The 18,170-nt window shown below is 45.1% G+C and overlaps 1 protein-coding gene across 4 annotated transcripts in view; it reads right to left on the bottom strand.

Annotated features, from left to right (window-relative positions):
* Window positions 1-6,207, bottom strand: part of CD47 (CD47 molecule) — a 53,966-nt gene extending 47,759 nt beyond the window's left edge. The window contains exon 1 of one of the 4 annotated variants that reach the window (XM_036849991.1): window positions 6,087-6,207. Coding sequence is in view for 3 of the 4 variants with exons in the window: in XM_036849987.1 (XP_036705882.1) it covers window positions 5,461-5,506 (46 nt within the window). In the remaining variant the exon portion in view is untranslated. Of the gene's footprint in view, window positions 1-5,460; window positions 5,756-6,086 lie in introns of those variants that run through there. The other 3 variants (XM_036849987.1, XM_036849988.1, XM_036849989.1) reach the window with 3 other exon arrangements.
* Window positions 6,208-18,170: the final 11,963 nt, after the last annotated feature.

The following is an 18,170-nucleotide window of genomic DNA, read 5'->3' as shown; positions in this document are numbered from 1 at the left end:
ATCCCACTACTGGGCATATACCCTGAGAAAACCATAATTCAAAAAGAGTCATGTACCAAAATGTTCATTGCAGCTGTATTTACAATAGCCAGGACATGGAAGCAACCTAAGTGTCCACTGACAGATGAATGGATAAAGAAGATGTGGCACATATATACAATGGAATATTACTCAGCCATAAAAAGAAACTAAATTGAGTTATTTGTAGTGAGCTGGATGGACCTAGAGTCTGTCATACAGAGTGAAGTAAATCAGAAAGAGAAAAACAAATACTGTATGCTAACTCATATATAGGGACTCTAAAAAAAAAAAAAATGGTTCTGAAGAACCTAGGGGCAGGACAGGAATAAAGACGCAGACGTAGAGAATGGACTTGAGGACACGGGGAGGGGGAAGGGTAAGCTGGGACAAAGTGAGAGAGTGGCATGGACATATATACACTACCAAATGTAAAATAGATAGCTAGTGGGAAGCAGCTGCATAGCACAGGGAGATCAGCTCCGTGCTTTGTGACCACCTAGAGGGGTGGGATAGGGAGGGTGGGAGGGAGACGCAAGAGGGAGGGGATATGGGGATATATGTATATGTATAGTTGATTCACTTTGTTATACAGCGGAAACTAACACACCACTGTAAAGCAATTATACTCCAATATAGTTGTTAAAAAAATTAAAAAATAAAATAAAATAAAAATAAAGTTGTTAGCTAAAATATCAATAGTATGCATAACGAGTTAGACTGTGGATTAACTATAGAGAAAAGAGATTTAAGAGATATAGGGGTGAATATTCTTTCAATATTTAATAAGCTGAGTATTAAAAGTACCTGTGGTGCAATGAAATGGAGATGTCCAGTAGATCCCAGGATATATCAATCTGGATTTAAGAAGAAAAGTCTGAGCTACAAAGACTTGGGAATTACCAAGAATATAGGCGGTAATTGAAACTGTGAGCATAAACAAGATCACCCAGAGAGTCCTTGCAAAGCAAACAGAGCAGGTACTAGAGAATAAAGTGTTGGGGAATACCAATATTTATGGAGCAAATATTTAAAGAGGAACAAACCAAGGATGTGAGAAAAAGAAGTGATAGAAGTAGGTGAGGCAGCAAAGAATGCCACTGCAGACACCAAGGAAGGGTCTTAATATGGACAAAACAGATGTCAAGCAGGATGAGTAAAAACAGCCTCTAGAGATTTAAAATTTCACCATTAGCTTCTTTACCTGCAGCAATGCCAGCAGACTAGGGACTCGGCAGTATAAGAAAGCAGAGAAAGAAGGCAGTGATGGAAAGAGCGTGGAGGCCGGGACAAGGCCAAGGTTTTTTTGGTTGTTCTTCTTGTTTGTTTTTAATATGGGGTGAAACTTGAGCATGTCTGCTAGCTAAGATGAAGGAATCAATGAAGAAGGAAAGATCTAAGGTACAAGGCTTAAGGATTAAGGTGATTAGGCAGGTCTCCAAGATGGTGGAAGTGAAAGAGCTGTAGACAGGGGATCCTTTCCTTGGAAAGTGAATAGGAACACTTCTGACACTGGGTGAAGGAGGAGAATGAGATGAACATTGCCTAAGATATTATAAACAAGTTTAGTAATGGTGGGCGGGAAGTTGAGAGAGTCCACACCACACATCACTATTTTTGGCAGTAGAGTAGGAAGTTAATTATTTGCTTGGAATGGCTGTTCAGGATTGGGGTAAGAAGCCCCAGCAGTCACTAAGGTGAATGAGGCAAAGCTCGTTGAGTAAAGACACCTGCGAGAAATGAATCCTACTAATATTTGCCATCAGGCTTGGTCTCTGGTATGAAGAACTGGAGTCTCAAACTGAATTGGGTTAGAATTAGGGTCAAAAGGAGGATTTAGTCAGATCTCTCCTCAACAGAAACTAAAGTCTGGGGTAAAATGGAGATGTCCACACCTGTTTAGTTCTGACTCAAACTAATCTCCCACTGGGTTTTAAAGTGGCCTCATGAGAACAGAAATGGTCAACCTAGAATTATAAGGCCCGGGGCAGTTTAAAGTCAGTAACATCCAGAATTACAGCATTATCAAGCACTTAAAATATATTAAGTACTACTGCGGTATAAAAACAAAAAATCCCTTCTCTTCATAAACTATACTTTAAGTTATTAAGAGGCATACAGTCCGAAATTTGTCTGTATGTCCAAGAGGGCCTTGCAAAATGCTTAGAGCATAACATGGGCTCATACTTGCTTGAAACAGGAAAAGCAATTTTGATAGACCCTGCACTTGCCAAATCCCTTGCCTTGCTTTTTAACCTATAAGTGTGACATGTTTTCAAATATGCACTTATTCTCCTAATCTAAATCTTAAACCCTGGGATTGACCAGATTCTGAGTCTTATACAACTGCTCCATGGAGATGGAATAAAATATTCAGAGCAGGGTGTAACTTCTAATTCCTGTTGCAACTCCATGTAACCACAAAGAGGGAAAATTCAGGTTCTATTGTCTTAGTCTAGGTATATCAGAATCAAATTTCCTGGGTGCTCTACATTTTTTTTACTTTATTACTACAATGAGTTTAGCAAAATTGATGCTACACTATCATTCTTGTTCTTTTATCATAGAAGAAATATCAGCACTAGTACACAAAGTGAAAGTTGCTTTATCACAACCCAAGAGTGCATTATATTAGGCTGAGGCACAAGATATAAAAATATAGAAATTTTTCTCTTGTATAAGAAGGTATGACAGCAAAAACCTAAAAGATGGGTAAAATGGTTATATGAAAATTACGCCACAAAAAGAGCATAAATGTATTAAAAAACAATGCCTATAGTAGCTAGAGTTGAATTAACATCAAGGAATGCAAACTTAGTTTTAATAATGCATTTTGGATTTAGAATGTTTATCAATTTTGGGAAAACCACCTATTTTTCATCTTTAGAACCTGGCCTTTCAAATCTCCATTAACAATTCAGTGGCAAAGATAAAACTTCTGCCGAAATACAGATGACAGCATGAGCAAATGTTCTAATGGTAGGCATTTAGTGTAATGCTTTAGCATACTGCCTCTAGACTGCTGGGCAGCCCCGGAAATAAGTACTTTTAAATAGGCATTTACTTCCTTAAAATGGCAAATTGTGGTTAAAAGTAATATATTCTTTAGGAGAAAAGAAAACATTTTTGTATGAGCAAGCCAAATGACTAATAGACTTACACAATAAAAATGTTTTTTAAATCATGTGTACCTTTGATTTTAAAAACTCACTTTGAACAAAGAAAAATCATTCAACCACTGATAAGACAGTTCATATCTCTGTCCTTATTTGAGTAGCGTTTTATTTACCAGTTAGTGAATACCACTGAAACTGCTGATGTGCTTTTAAACAATGTATAATTGGACATATGGGGGAGGGGGGAGGAAAGGAGAATAGTAACTCATTCTACATCTTGTAAACCAATAAAGGATGTTGTATTTTGCCTGTAATTAGAAGGAATGGGCATTTTAGACAACTTCCTTTACTACAAAGATCAATGGAAAGAAACTGTAGTGGTTACCAGGAAGGAGCCTTTGATTAACAATCATTTATAAATGAAACTGAAAGCAAATCAAACCTGAGTACAAATAAACATACAAATCCATGACTTCCTTACTCATTATAGAATCTAAATTCAGTCTCCCAAATACTTTGGTTTATAACTACTTGTGTTCTGAGACTGTTAACATCTCTTCATACATGTTCTTTTAAAACTACATATTAAACACACATGCACAAAAATCCATTATATCTATGACAAACACTATCCCTTCCTGTTTTACATTCAACACTTAAATGCATAATGCCTCTGGTTTTTTTCAGGTTATTATTAACTAAGTACAATGAAATACCATAAATTCTGAATTCCAAGACTCTGTAGGGACTTGAGCACACTACTGTTGTACGTAAATGAGTGCTAATTATATGTGATCATACCTATTACTAAAAGAGGCCTAACCATTTCTATCCCCAAAAGTACCATTCTAGCGCTTCTTTCTAATCTACTTGAAAATAGGACCCCGTTTTTAAAACAGTACATGATTTACACTTTTTACGCTTCAAACTAGCTTTGAGACCAACGGTCTGAATTAGTAATATTTTATTACAAATTCATAATCGGGTTCAATATAAGGCTTTCTGATCATACAACAGGTTTCTGAAAGCAGTATTATTTGAGCTATAATGATAGTAATGGGCAATAAGCCGTTAAGGATAACAGAAAACACTACCTTACCTAATATCAACCCTTCAGATAACAGAGATTGATTATTAGCAGCTCCAACATCCCAGGTGGCTTCAGAGTGAGGAAAGAGCTAAGCCGGGACTTAAGGGCATTTTGGAAATAGCTTGAAGTCACAAGCCTTTATGAATGGCACAGTGAGCCTAATAACCCGTTTAAAATCTAATTAACTTAGCATTCTAGAATAAAATGTAACAACTGCTTGTTACTGTTACTCCAACTCAATTCTGAATTTTACAAAAAGTTCACAAGAGGCTCTATAGACGTGAAGTGTGACAGGCACTGTAGAGCCACGAAAATTCCCATTCCTTCCTCAGTTGTTATAGACGAAGCACACGTTTTAAAAAAGCGAAATGGATTCCAAAAGCTTGGGGGGCCAAAACGCCTTTGGCGTCGAAAGACACCAAATCCCACTCTGCCGCAAATATGCTTTGACTAGAGGTTACTGTCTTCATACTTCAAGCGAAATCTGGATTACTTTTAAAACGGTTCCCCTAAAAAAAGTAGGAAAACTTGAACGTGCAATTCGGACTGTATTAAAGTGGATGATGGGGCGTGGGAGTAGCGAGAAAGAGTTTCCATCCAGGAAGCTTATATCTAGGGTATTAAAAAAAAAAAAAAAAAAAGGAGCCAGAAGAATCTTCTGATTAAACGCTGGGTTGGAAATGAAACTTAACTGTGTCCTTTACGTCCCCTTAACTCCTATGTTCAGGTGGGAGGGCAAACAGGAGAAACCCCTTCTTTCAGACTTCGCCAAAATGCGCACTTGCATCGCATGAGGCTCGGGCCCTCCCACTCTCCCTCCTTCAACCCCAAATGCGTTTAAAGCACTGAGGAGACAGAGGGTGCGAAAGAGGGGGGACCCTAACAGCTGCCAACCCCTCGCCTCTGATCGCGCCCTTTCTCTCTACAGCTAATTTTTGCGCGAGGTGCACGGTTTGGAGTCTTCCTCAGTGTGTGCATCTGGAGGTGGAAAACAGGGGAAGATGAGCCCCGCTCTCACCCAGGGGAAGAGGAAGAGGAGGGAAAGGAAGCAAAGAAGTGGGCGCAGATTTACCCGCGGGGCCCCTCCTACGTCCGCACCCCGCTCGTGCAGGGCCCGCGTGCCCCGCGCCCTGGCCACCCTCTCCAGGCAGCCGCCGGGCCAGAGGGGGCGCAGCCCACACACCCGCGGGGGCGGCGAGACACTAGCCGCAGAGCCAAGAGAGAGTGACCACTCACCGCAGCGCGCCGAGCCCAGCAGCAGCAACACCACCAGGGGCCACATCTCCGCCCCCGACGCGGGGTCGCCGCCGCCGCAGGTGTCTGGAGCAGGCGCCGCCGCCGTTACAGGGAGGACCGACCGCCGCCTCCCGTCACAGTCAGGACCAGGTGCCCAGGCGGCTTGGCCGCGCGCAGGCGCGCTCCCGCCGCCCCACACCCGCTCCCCCTCCCGCGCGGGCCGCGCACGCGCGCTCGGCCTCACCCCCTCCCCGCCGCGAGTGCTGTTGACGCGGCGCCTTCCCGACTCGCGGCTTCGAGTTCCCACTCCCGCCAGCTCCCGGGCGGTGGCGCGCGCCGGGCTTCCCGGTCACGCCCTGCCGCCCCAGTCCCCAGCACCCCCGTCAGTGTCCCCACCCCCCACTGGAGGCTGAGCGCGTATTCCCACGCTCACCGGGGCCTCATTGCCCCTGTGCCTGTCTGCTGTTCCCTTTTCGCCTCCCGCACCGCCGTGGGCCCCACTGTCCTCCCTCCACTCGTCCTCTCCTGCTTTCACTCCCATCCTCACGCTTCAGGAACTACCGCCCCCAGGCGCTGCTCAGCCGGACCGCGGAGCCCCGGCCCCTCTCGAGCCCATGATCACTCGCCTCTCCCGGGGTCCGACGTCCTCCTGCGCGCTTGGACCTTGACGCCTCCACGCCTCTCACTTCTGCCCGTTTCCCCCGAAGCTCCGCCGCCTGCCGCAGGAGCTCACACCGCGTGGGGGCGTCCCTACGCTTCCCCCCGCGGGCAGCGAGCCGGGGGCACCGCGCCGAGGGCGGGCAGGTGGCGGGCGCCTGTCCGCAGGGAAGTTCCGCTCGCCCGTCGTGGGCTCCGGCGCCCTCCTCGGTCCACCTGTCCCCATCTGCTTTTGTTTTCTTAGCGGCTCTCGGTTCTCAGCTTTTTCTCGCCTTGTTCTATAGTGTTTTCAACCTTTGAACGGGATTACTCAAACAAGTTCCACTCGCGGTGGTAAACACTTTGAGATGTGGTTAATTCTGGAACCCTAGGGGCGATCAGGCATGGTCGCAAACGTTAGCAGAAGTAACCAAGATGTCCCTTCCTGCAGAGTCACTGGGCCTGGTTAGTGATCTCGCCCTGTGCACTCTGCGCAGTTTGGGTTTAGCTTGCTTGAAAAATGGGTTCAAAGTGTGGCTCCAAGCCACAATATGGACAAGGCCTTTGAATAGCGCACCGAATCACACAGGCCACATCATTCATACTAAAGCAAAAGCCCTTTTAGAACTACCTTTAACATTTACCCTAAACGATGAAAACTCTTGTCAAAAAGTCACGCTCTGGTGACTACTCTGATGGCGTGCGTATCCTGTCCGCTCTCTTGTTTCCTTTTCTCTTACGCCGGAAAACAAAGCAATTTCCCACCGCAATATTCCACTCCTCCAAATCCTCTACCCATGGCACTTCCTCCATTGCATCCCCATAGTAATAACATCCAGGAAATAAAATTACCACTCTGACCCTCTGTAGCAGTGTACTGTATAATATACTGTGTAACTCTTCCCTATGATTATTTTTTGTGTAGACCTCTTCCCCACAGCGTTATCAATTCTTTAAAATCAAAGAGGGTATTTTAAGTATTCCCTTCTCCATGACTTCCTGTTGAACTGGGCAGACAGAAGGGGTTTTATAAAACTTGTTGATGTGACTTGAGGCAAGTGTTGCTCCAGTGAAATTTGATAGTTTTTTAATGATTAAAGAAAAAAAAGAGAGAGAGAGAGAAGGAAAGAGAGAAAGAGAAAGAAAGAAAGAAAGAGAAAGAAAGAAAAAGAAAAAGAATTGCCTTGCAGATATCTTATTAAAACAATGGTTAATAATTATGGTAGTAATGATTTGAATGGCAGCCTTGACACCCTGAGGCTACCAAAGAGACTGATGGATTCTCCTCCCACTGCTGCTTATGTGGATACAAAAGAATCATCCATCAGACTTTGAGCATTCGGGACATTGTGTATCACAGAGCAGCTGGTTGGCTAAATAAAGTTGTTCTGCTGTCCCTGAGAGTCAACCAACCCCCCTAAAGCTGAAGAGTGACTGGGAAGGACTGTCCCCAGCTTTCAGAGGTAGAGATCAGTGATGCTCTATTTTATTCTGGAGCTGCTGAGGCTATGTGCTTACTGTAGCTTTGCGCAGCAAATGGAATAGGCTTAAGTCAGGTAAAGGAGAGGCCACCTGGGTGACCACCTCTGCTCTTAGGAATCTAGCTGGGATAGGTTTTGCTGGTGGGGCAGGAGGAGGCCTGTTCCAGGAGAGACAATCCAAAGCAACCTATGTAGGTTTGATGATCTTCTCTCTGGGATAACCTTGGGCTCCTTTCCCTAGTATCTAACCACCTCACATTTGTGTTTCCCTTGTAACATTTGCAAGCATTTTTATTTGGATTTTGAGCTCATCTTATCTTTATGTGACGGGTTTTCTTGGATGGAAGACAAGGGAGTAGTGCATAGAATGTTTTGAACAGAGGTAATACACATTAGATATATTACCTAAATTAATCTTCATAACAGCCTTAGAATGGGTATTATGATCTTCACTTTAGCGATGACAAAGGGAAAGAGGGACGATGAGCACATTGCCTGTGGTTCTGTGTGATACTTACCTCTCATTTGCATCTAACTCCCTTGCCCTCTTTTTCCTACTTTTTCTTTTCACTCTGTAATGTCAAAGATTTATAGTTTCTCCCCTTTGTAGATGAATAACTTACAACCCCCAAATAATTGCTACCCTTTACTATTATCAACACCCTTACAGATGAGGAAAGTGAAGCTTGCTCACAAGCTCAGGGAGGGGATGGTGGTTGGTCTGACTCCAAGGCCAATGAAAATGTTCACAAGCTTCCCTTCTGAATTCATGGTCAAGTCCCCTTTCTTTCACTTTCTATCTTAACAGTACATATACTTTTATCTTCCTCCCCAAACCTACATGCTACCACATAGCTCATATTGATATGATATTGTCTAAAAATTTATATTGATACAGTTGTATCCTTACTGTAATTTTTCATTCAACTAGACCTTTTTTTCTGCCCCATGTTGGTGTGCCATGCAGTGCCATGCATTGTCCCCGATACTCCTGAGAGTTAGCTCAGAACTGTACCTGCCTAGCCTGTGCTTTGTGCAGAGCCAGATGAACCTTTCTACATAAGTGGACCCACGTCAAAGGATCCCACAGTAGACCAAAGCCCAGGATAACCCCAGTGTAAGTTAAGTCCCCCTTCTCTGTATTTTTAGTCATGTTTGGTGCATATGAGTTACCTTATTATATTGAAAGTACCTGTTTGTGTTGCTGTCTTCAAGTTCGATAGTGACTCCTTCCTAGACTGTAAGCCCAATGAGGGGAGAGACCACGTGAGTCCTATTCATTGCTAGTCCCATTGCCTGGCATATAATAGGTAATCAACAAGTGGTTGTTAAAAGGGTGAATGAAAGAATTATAAATAACCTCTCAAGGCCAGGAACTCCATCTTCTATGATTGTCTGGCAAATTACCCATCATAAGGGGATGTTCCATTCTGAATTTCTGTGAACTGAACTATTGAGCTAACCCTGGTGCTTATCTGGTATACCAGAGGTTTTTATCACCACTAAGTTCCAATTTTTTGGTTTATCAATCATCAAGCTTGTTGCAGTACATGATGAATATTATCTCTCTTCTTATCGTCTCTGAATATGATTTTTTGGGGGGGGGGTTGTTTTTTGTAATGAAGATTCTTGTATTTTTAACACTCCTGGCCAGTGGGATACTAGCTAACTTCCGTGCCCTGGTCAGGCACTTTACACTCGTAACAATGGACTTTTCCATGCTGGGACTTTTCTACTTGTAGACTTCTGTGCTTCAATCATGCTGTTCCCTCTGCTTCACATGTCCTTCCCCACATTTTCTTCTTCTCTCTCCAACCCAGAGAATTCCAGCTCATCCTTCAAGGCCAAGATCAAAATTTTACCTCCTCCAAGAAGCCTTTCTCAACCCTACTTTTCCTTTTTCACGTAACTCTCCACCACTTTTCAGGTCTAATGACCTCTTCCGTTATATTATACTTTGTTCATGCTGCTAATAAAATGTGTCAATATATATTTCTTTCTACATACCTGTCTCCTCTTCTATCATGTTAGCTAGAAAAAAAGTGAAATGGTTCTGAGTATATTTGTATCTCCAGGGTCTGGCACAGTGCCTGGTTGAGATCTAAGGCTGTGTGTGTGTTAAATCAATCAAGAGAAATCAGTGTGCTATGTCGTATACAGAAACGCTTTAGCCTAGGTTGGAGTTACAGCCACATACTACCAGTTAACCTTGGACAAGTTATGTAACCTTTCTGAGCCCTAGTTTCCTTTCCTCATTTTAAAAGCTAGATGATAAAATGATAAAAATAATAGAAATTAACTCTTCAAATTGCCTTGAGAATTTAGTGTTAACACTTTTACAGTTACATAGAGCTGTGCCTGGTGCACAGTAATCCCACAATCAATATCAGCTCTTTTGATTACAATCCTCTTACAGTGAGATGGGTCTCCTAGATGGGCAGTGAAGAGTATTTCAGAAAGATCACCAATTACTGATCTGGAGCCCTGCAAAATTACTGTGGGTTGGTGAACTATCTACAGTTTTGATTTAAGCTAGAGGCACATGTCTGTGCCCAGTGGGTAGGCCTTAATCCTCTTGCCCTTCTGCACACTGTGTTCGTGATTGAATGCTGAGGGACCCACATGTCTGTCGCCTGGCTCAGGGCCCAGTGTCCTAGGATGTTATTTCAACTTGACCCAGTTACTAAAGCATAGGAGTCCCAGTCATTAAATAAAGCCGTGTAGCAATGAGGGTCTGTGTTCTCCAGGCAAGGACTGGGTTTGGTTGGTTAGGCAGCTGGAAGATATCGACGTGTGACTGGGGAGATGCATTTGGCTTAGGGAAATGGAAGGAAGGCCCCAGCAGCAGGAAATGATCTTCTTCCTCAGCCATGCTTCAATTAAGGGCAAATACTCGAAATAGAAACTGCCTCCCAGTAGGAGGATGGTAAGTAGGACTGAAGGTTTCTGGTAAGAGATATCCTACCAGAGAGGTGACCACCTGATCTGGTGTGAATTTCCTTGCGGATGTCAGATGCGCACTGGCTTGTGTTGCCTGGGTCAGGGAGAAGCACAGCGTGTCCTGCCCCTCCTGCTGCTGCGGCTGGCAGCTACCCCTGTGGGGGGCCCGTACTCAAGACCGTGGGAAAGCACTAGAGAAAGGCAGCTTCTACTTTAGGTTGTAAAATGGCAGAAGGCTTATTTCTTTAAGAGCACATAACATTTGGGGTCCTGGAAAGGCCCCTTGTATCTTGCCTAACTCTCCTCTCTGAGGGCAGGTAACATACATATAGCAGGTCACACTATGTACCGAGACCTCACCATGCTAGTGTGTCATTTTCTATGGCTGCCAGAACTAATTAGCACGAATTTAGGGACTTAAAATAACACCCATTTATTATCTCACAGTTCTGTAGGTCAGAAGTCCAGTGGGCTCAGCTGGTTTCTCTGCTTCTGGTCTCACAAGGCCAAAATCAAGGTGTCGACTGGGCTCCTTTCCCTTCTGGAGGTTCTAGGGGAGAATTCGTTTCCAGGATCACTCTGGTGATTGGCAGAATTCAGTAGCTATAGGGCTGAGGTCCACATTTCTTTGCTGGCTGCCATCTAGGGGTGCTCCTGATCACCTAGAGGTCTCTTTTGGGTCATTGTGTATAGTTGCATGTAGTCTCAGAACATGTCAGAACTAGCAATGGTACACAAAATCCTTCTTTTGTTGTCATATTTCTTCTGTCTCCCCTTATTCTGCCACATTTCTATGACTGACTCCTCCGCCTTCCTCTTCTACCTTTAAGTGCTCAAGTGATTAGATTGGGCCCCTCAGGTAATCCAGGATAATCTCCCTATTTTAAGGTCTGTAACCTCAATCACATCCACAAAGTCTCCTTTGCCATGTAAAGTAACATATTCCCAGACTCCCAGCGATTAGGGGCTTGGAAATCTTTGGGAGGCATTATTCTGCCTATCACAGTTAGATTCTTTTATATTTATGTCCCTCAATCCTCATCACAGCCCAGTAAGGGAAGCCTCATTATACCCATTGTGCATGTGTAGAAACTGAGGTTCAGAGAGGCTTATATCACAGGTAAGAGATAGTGGAGCTGCAGTTTGCATCTTGCTTCAGAGCTCACACTCCTTCCTCTGCCAGAGGGAAGGAATAGTGCGAGCAAAGCAATTGCATGATCTGTTGCTCTCGTTGCAGTTCCCACTCTTGTTTCACTAGCGCTGTTTCTCAATTTAGTGCGGTAGTCACCACTGTGTCCACCAAATTTCCAGTTCTCTTCCTAGGTCCCAGATAAGTGTATCCACTAGGTATCAGCAGAAAACAGGTGGCACACTCAAATGAAGTGATTCAGAAGAGATAGATTAAGGTGGTGGTCCCCAACTCCCTAGCTGTGGACTAGTATTGGTCCGGCTGGTTAGGAACGGGGCAGCACAGCAGGAGGTGAGTGGTGGGCGAGCGAGTGAAGCTTCATCTGCCGCTCCCCATCGCCCCCCATCTCTCGCATTATGGCCTGAACCGTCCCCCCCAACCCCATCTGTGGAAAAATTGTCTTCCACAAAACTGATCCCTGGTGCCAAAAAGGTTGGGGACCCCTGGATTAAGGGACTGTTTACAAGGATGTGGGTGGGGTTAAAGGAAACAGACAAAGAAAGGCAAGAGCTGTTAGCTAACAATAGCTATTGCTCCCGGGTGCCTAGGTCTGGAGGTGCAAGAGGAGGAAGTGGTCACCAGAAAGAGAAAGGAGAAACTGAAGGAGGGCTTCCAGGCAAGAGCTGTGGCCTTTGATAGAGGAACACGGCCACCACCAGCCTGCCGGAGAGGAAGGTGTCAAAGAAAGTAGTCAGCCTTCACTCCCTCCCACCCTCTGAATTCCTGCTGTGGCCAATTCTCAGCTAGAAGCCAGGGGGGAAAAGCTCTGCTTAGGCAGTTCTTGAAGTTCAGCTTTCCAGGCTCAGGAGAGTATGGAAGGGTGGAGAGTTGACCTGAGGGAGAATATCCAGCACAGCAGGACTATCCCTCCCTAACCCCTTGAAACTGGGTAAGACTGACTTTGCCCAGTGTATTAGTTTCCTAGGGCTGCCCTGACAAATTACCATAAATGAGGGGGGCTTAAAACAAGAAAAGTTTATTCTAGAAGTCTGAAGTCAAGGTGTCAACAGAGCCCTGCTCCCTCTGATGGCTCTAGAGGAGAATCGTTTCTTGCCTCTTCCTAGCTTCTGGTAGATGCTGACAATCCTTGGAATTCCTTGATGTGAGCTGCAACACTTCACGCTCTGCCTCCATCCCCACATGACCTTCTGCTCTGTCCATATGTCCTCTCTTCTTACGAGGACACCAATCATTAGGTTAGGTGTCCAACCTAAATTTAGTATGATATCATCTCCAGATCCTTAACCATCAATAAATACATCAGCAAAGGCCTTATTTCCAAATAAGGTCACATTCTGAGGTACCAGGAGCGGACATGAATTTGGAGGGGAGACTATTCAACTCACTGTAGCCAGTAAAGTGTGTTAGTTCTGGGCATGGGGTTTGCTACTGTCTCTTTCCCTCCCCCATGGCAATTAGCAGTGCTCCAGAGAGTGGTTGCTCCCTCAGCCTGGGTCCCGGAGTGAAGATGGAGCAAAGCGGAGCCCCAGCTGATCTACAAGGGAAACGCAACAAGAATAGAAATAAGTGTGTCATCTCTCCTGAAGGGATAGCATCTGAAGTATTTAATGACCACAGTCCAGCCCTTCAGAGATATTTCCAGCAGCTAATGCAGCTCCCCATTTCCTTCCTTACATACAAAAACACCCTTGAATACTGGCGTTAACCAAAACCACTCTGCAAGCTCACTGTTCCTCTTAGCTCCAGCTCCACTGGCAACATTCCTCTTTGGGGCCAAGGTGTAGAAAGAAATGGATTTTAAAGACAGCCTTTTGTGTCCTTAGATGGGCACGTTTTCTAGAAAAGAAAGAATGAAGGCTAGAGCACATGGGTGTTCTTTGAAATTAACTGCAGAGAAACTGTGTACATTTCAGGCTGACAGTCTCGTCTCCAGTTTCAGAAGAATTCCCCACCTGCAGCAGCTGGGAATGTCTGCTGAGGAACCTTTGTTCTCCGCCAAAACCAGGGCTACGTGTGCTCCTCCCCCCCGTCCCCTACTATGGCCACAGCACAAAATTACTCAAGACACTGTGCCTCGTGAGGTTTGCTTATTGATGCTACATGAGTTCCCTGGGTACATCTGTCAACTGACTTTTCTCTAATACTTACTGGTCTAATTGCTATGGGTGTGGGCCAGAGACTCAAACTATCATCAGATGGGCTTTAAAAGTGAAGTGGATAAACTAGGATCAAACTGCCAGACAAGACACATGTACATATTTGGAATCATGAGAAGGGTTGCCTGATTCCATGTGCCTTTAACCTCACTTATCTGTCTGTCTTGAATGGCAGCCTGGACTTGAAGTCTCCCACATGCCAACTGCCACTGCTGCTGCAGCTGCAACTTCTACTCAGTTTCTCCCAGCCATAGGTCCCATGAACCCCAATAGTAGGAGGAAAAGAAAAAGTTATTTTCACACTGTGCTTAGAGGGATGGTTCTCTAAGCATGGTATCTGGATCAACAGCATCCATAGCACCTGGGAACTTGGACCTTACCCCAGAAATTCTGGAGTGGGACCTAGCAATCTGTGTTTTAGGGAGTCTTCCAGGTGATTCTGGTGTATACCAAAGTTTGAGAGCCACCAGCTTAGGGTTTGATCTCAGAAGTCAGGTGGCCTGCCTAGGAGGTCATCCATTGTGGTAAAAATATCATCAGCTCCTCTGTCCCCTTTGATTTGCTGGGAAAGACCCACATGTAGTACAGTGGAGAATCCCTTGGGACCCCGTTTATCTACTGGCCCTCTGGGCATTTTGTATTTGCTGTAGGTCACAGGTTCTACCCGGGCTGCTGTGGCGGTGACCTGGAGACAGAATCATGACGGCTACAAGAGAAGCATCTCACATGGGAGCAGGGCTTCTCTGACGTCTCATGGTGAAGGAGCAAATATCCCGCCTCGTTCTGAGAGAAACAGATGTGTGCTTTAAAGAGGCTTGAGGATCTCTTCAGTTCTATATTTAGTGAGTTTAGCAGTAGTTTAAGAACTGGTTTTATAGTAGTTTACAAACGGCCTTTCTTGTGTGTCCATCAAAGTACTTAGGACCTGAAATCTGTGTTAATCTCTTGAGTTTCCACTTACAAGTTGCCATTTTGATAAAATGTAGAAATCTTCCATATGGTTATGTAATTGTGCTTCTTTGTCTAGAGAATGAACTAAATGACACTGGGGGATCCCCTGGAGAAAGGGCAGATCAGTACCCATTTCACCAGATGACAAATTCAGAGGCACCCACGAGGCAGCACGTAAAGTAGGGGAGAAACGAGTCGTACTCTATCATAATTTAAAAGAAAATGATGTGTTCATTTTAAACAGTCACAGGGGCTAGACCACCTGGAGCTGGCTCTGGTAAACTAAGGTAAAGGGCTCGTCTTAACCTGCTCTGTCGCTGGGAGGTACATGGCATTATTGTCAGGGGGAATGCATGAGCGCTCCTTCCTCTGGAGATGAGAGAAGGGCTCCTGATGGACGAATCAGTCAGATTTGCTAATGGATATATTCCTCTCCTTCAGTTGTTCAGATGATTCTCTTAATTTTGTCAGCAGTACTGGATTGCCTAAGAAAGTCCACTGGTTTCCTTGCACAGAATAAAATCTTGTGAACTAGGAATTTTATTTTTTACCCTTTTTTGGTGAAAAGGTTGCATTTCTCAAGCTCTTCCTCCTTTCCACTCTCAGAACCCTCACTGTGTTTTGGAGCATGGTAAATATGGTCCCAGAAGGCCAATTGAACATGCTTGTGATTTGTGCTCCAATAGTCACCTCCCCTTTCACTGTCTCCTCTCTTTGGGGGGCTAAGTCTATGCCTATCCTGCTTCCTTTCCCTCCCCAAGAAGTGGCTTTGTGCCAGTGGAACTAGAAGCTAGATGAAAAGGTATCAAAGCACTAAGGGAAGGAATCAATGGTAATATATGTAAGTGTGTGTATATATCACAAGTGACAGGCTCATTTCCATGCAAGTTAAGATATTCTCAGTGCCTCTAATTGATGCCCTGCATATCTGTGCACACACACACTCTGATGGGGATATACATGGCTGGATTCACCCTGTAGAGGCAAAGTGGACAGCTGCCCATGGGCTGGGATTTGATTTTGCTCTAGGGTCCTCTCGGTGACTACCCCCGCTGGCCCAGGCCCTTTGCCTGTTGGGAATTCCCACATCACTGGCCTCTTTGGATTCAGGCACTGAAAGTTGTTTAAATGCAAATTATTTTCTAGGTGGTAGAGACATTATTATTCATTAATATTTGGGTTTTAATGAGTTTATCAGCTTAGAAGAGAACGGGCCAGAGTCTTTTGGTAATAGAAGCCAGAGAGATATGTTTTAATAACGACAGGTGGAAAAGAAAGAGTGAGATTGGAAATACTACAGAAACTATAGCCATAGGCTCAAGGAATAGCACAAGGACACTAGTTACATGGTAAGGCGTAAGATGGAAATAGGAAAGTGGGAAATAAGGTGGCTCCTTGAGTCCACAGGTCATTTCTGCCAGGTCCTAGAGATTCTTTCCTAGGCAGGAGTGTTTGTAGAAACCCTTACTGAGGCACTGCTAAATTTCACATTTGCTTTGGCATCACTATTTCCAAGGATTTATTTAGTTATTTAAAGATGTTTATTGAACACCTAGTACATACCTAGGCACTGTGGATGTATCAGAACAACAGAACAGACAGAACCCAACCCTCAAGGAGCTTGCCTTTTAGTGTGGGTTGCAGGGGGTGGGCAGTGACAGCAGACACAGTACGTAAGGGAAGCGTGGTAAGTTAAATGTGATAGAGGCTCTGGAGAAGAGGAAAGCAATGAGAGGGGCTGGGGAGGGAGTGCCATTTTAAATAAGGTGGTCAGAGAAGGCTCACTAGAAGCTGACATTTGAGTAAAAAGTGAGTAAGGAGTAAGGAAGCCACACAGATGTCCACGAGGAGATCATTTCCAACAGAGGGGAGAGTAAATGCAAGGTCCTGCATCAGGAGTCTGGCTGACTTGTTTGAGGAAGAGCAGGGGTGCGGGCGGTAGGCGGATCTGTGGGCAGGGCAGTGGACAGTGTGGTCAGACGAGAGTGAGCACAGGGGAGAAGAGTTGGGGATAAGGTCAGAAGACCATGGGGAGTCGAGTTCACGCAGCACCTTATAAGACTTAACTTTGAGTGAGAGAGTTTTGGGGGGCAGTGTCATTATACAACCTTCAATTAATAGGCTACTGCTGGGGTCGGCCAGAGATGGCAAATGTCCTCAGTAGGTCACGAGGTCTCTGTTGCAACTCCTTGACGATGCTGTCATAGCACAAGATAGACTAATGAGTGTGGCTGTGTTTCAGCAAAACTTTATTAACAAGAACAGGGGGCAGGCCAGAGCTGGCCTGTGCTGACCCTCGAGTTGCTGCAGTAACCCACCGGAGAGATGAAGGTGGTTTGGGCCAGGGCTGTAGCAGTGAAGTTGGATCAGATACTGGCTACATTTTGAAGGTAGAGCCCGCAGGGCTTTCTGTCAGACCAGATGTGGGGTGTGAGAGAAACCAAGGAAACCGAGGAGAGAAGCCAAGGGCGACTCCAAGGTTTTTGGCTTGAGCAACTGGAGAAATGGGGTCACCACTATGGAAATAAATGGAGAAAACCTAGTGGGGAGGTTCGGTGTGGGATTGAGGGGAGGGTATCAGGAGTCAGTTTGGGAAATGAAAATGTAAGATGCATTTAGGATAAAGGAATTGGATCATATGTTCCCTAACTCTCCATCCAGCCCTAATACTCTATCATTCCACAACTGTGAGAGAATGAACAGCTACCCTAGTGGCTTCTGCGGTAATTGTGTTCTTCAGGGAGACCTTCCACGCTGCATTACTCCATCTTTCCCGAATGCAATTGGTGATTATGCAAGCTAGAGATCAGTTGCTGGAAGGGAGAAGCGCTGAAAGGGAGGCAAATGCCAGCTGAAACTACCGGGGGGGACTTGGAAGAGTGGCAGGAATGGTGTACGTGCCCGGGCAAATTCCCGTGTATCTTAGTTTCCTGGAGGTTATTCATACTGGAGGGTTGTCAGCCCACCAGGCTAAGCATGTTCAGTTTGTTTTCAGAGAAAAAGCAAAGCATCTTCTTCGACTTCACCTCCGCTCCACCCTCAAAACGGCCACGCTTCAGACCCACTCACCCTCTGCATAGATACCCCAGAGTTGGGCGCTGATCCTGACGGCCCAGGGGGGACCCATGGGACACAGACATGGTCTTTGCTATCAGCTTCTGCAGGCAATTTCCTTCCTCTTCTTTCTCATCTCTCCTCCCTGGGAGATATGTCTTCTGTCTGCCCAAATTCTTTCCACCCCAGAAGTGGCTCAGTGCCAGCGGGGTTGTTTACTGTGTGGGGAGCTGGCAAACCACTTTGGGAGTGAGCTGATAGTAATAGATTTAAAATACGAGCATTTATCAGAGCAGCAGATGGAGGCAGCAGAGTGGAGCTCCTAGAACGGAGGGCAGGGAG

Source organism: Balaenoptera musculus, chromosome 4, assembly GCF_009873245.2.
Source record: "Balaenoptera musculus isolate JJ_BM4_2016_0621 chromosome 4, mBalMus1.pri.v3, whole genome shotgun sequence".
In the NCBI taxonomy this organism is placed as follows: domain Eukaryota; kingdom Metazoa; phylum Chordata; class Mammalia; order Artiodactyla; family Balaenopteridae; genus Balaenoptera; species Balaenoptera musculus.
This window is presented reverse-complemented; position numbering and strand designations above follow the sequence as displayed.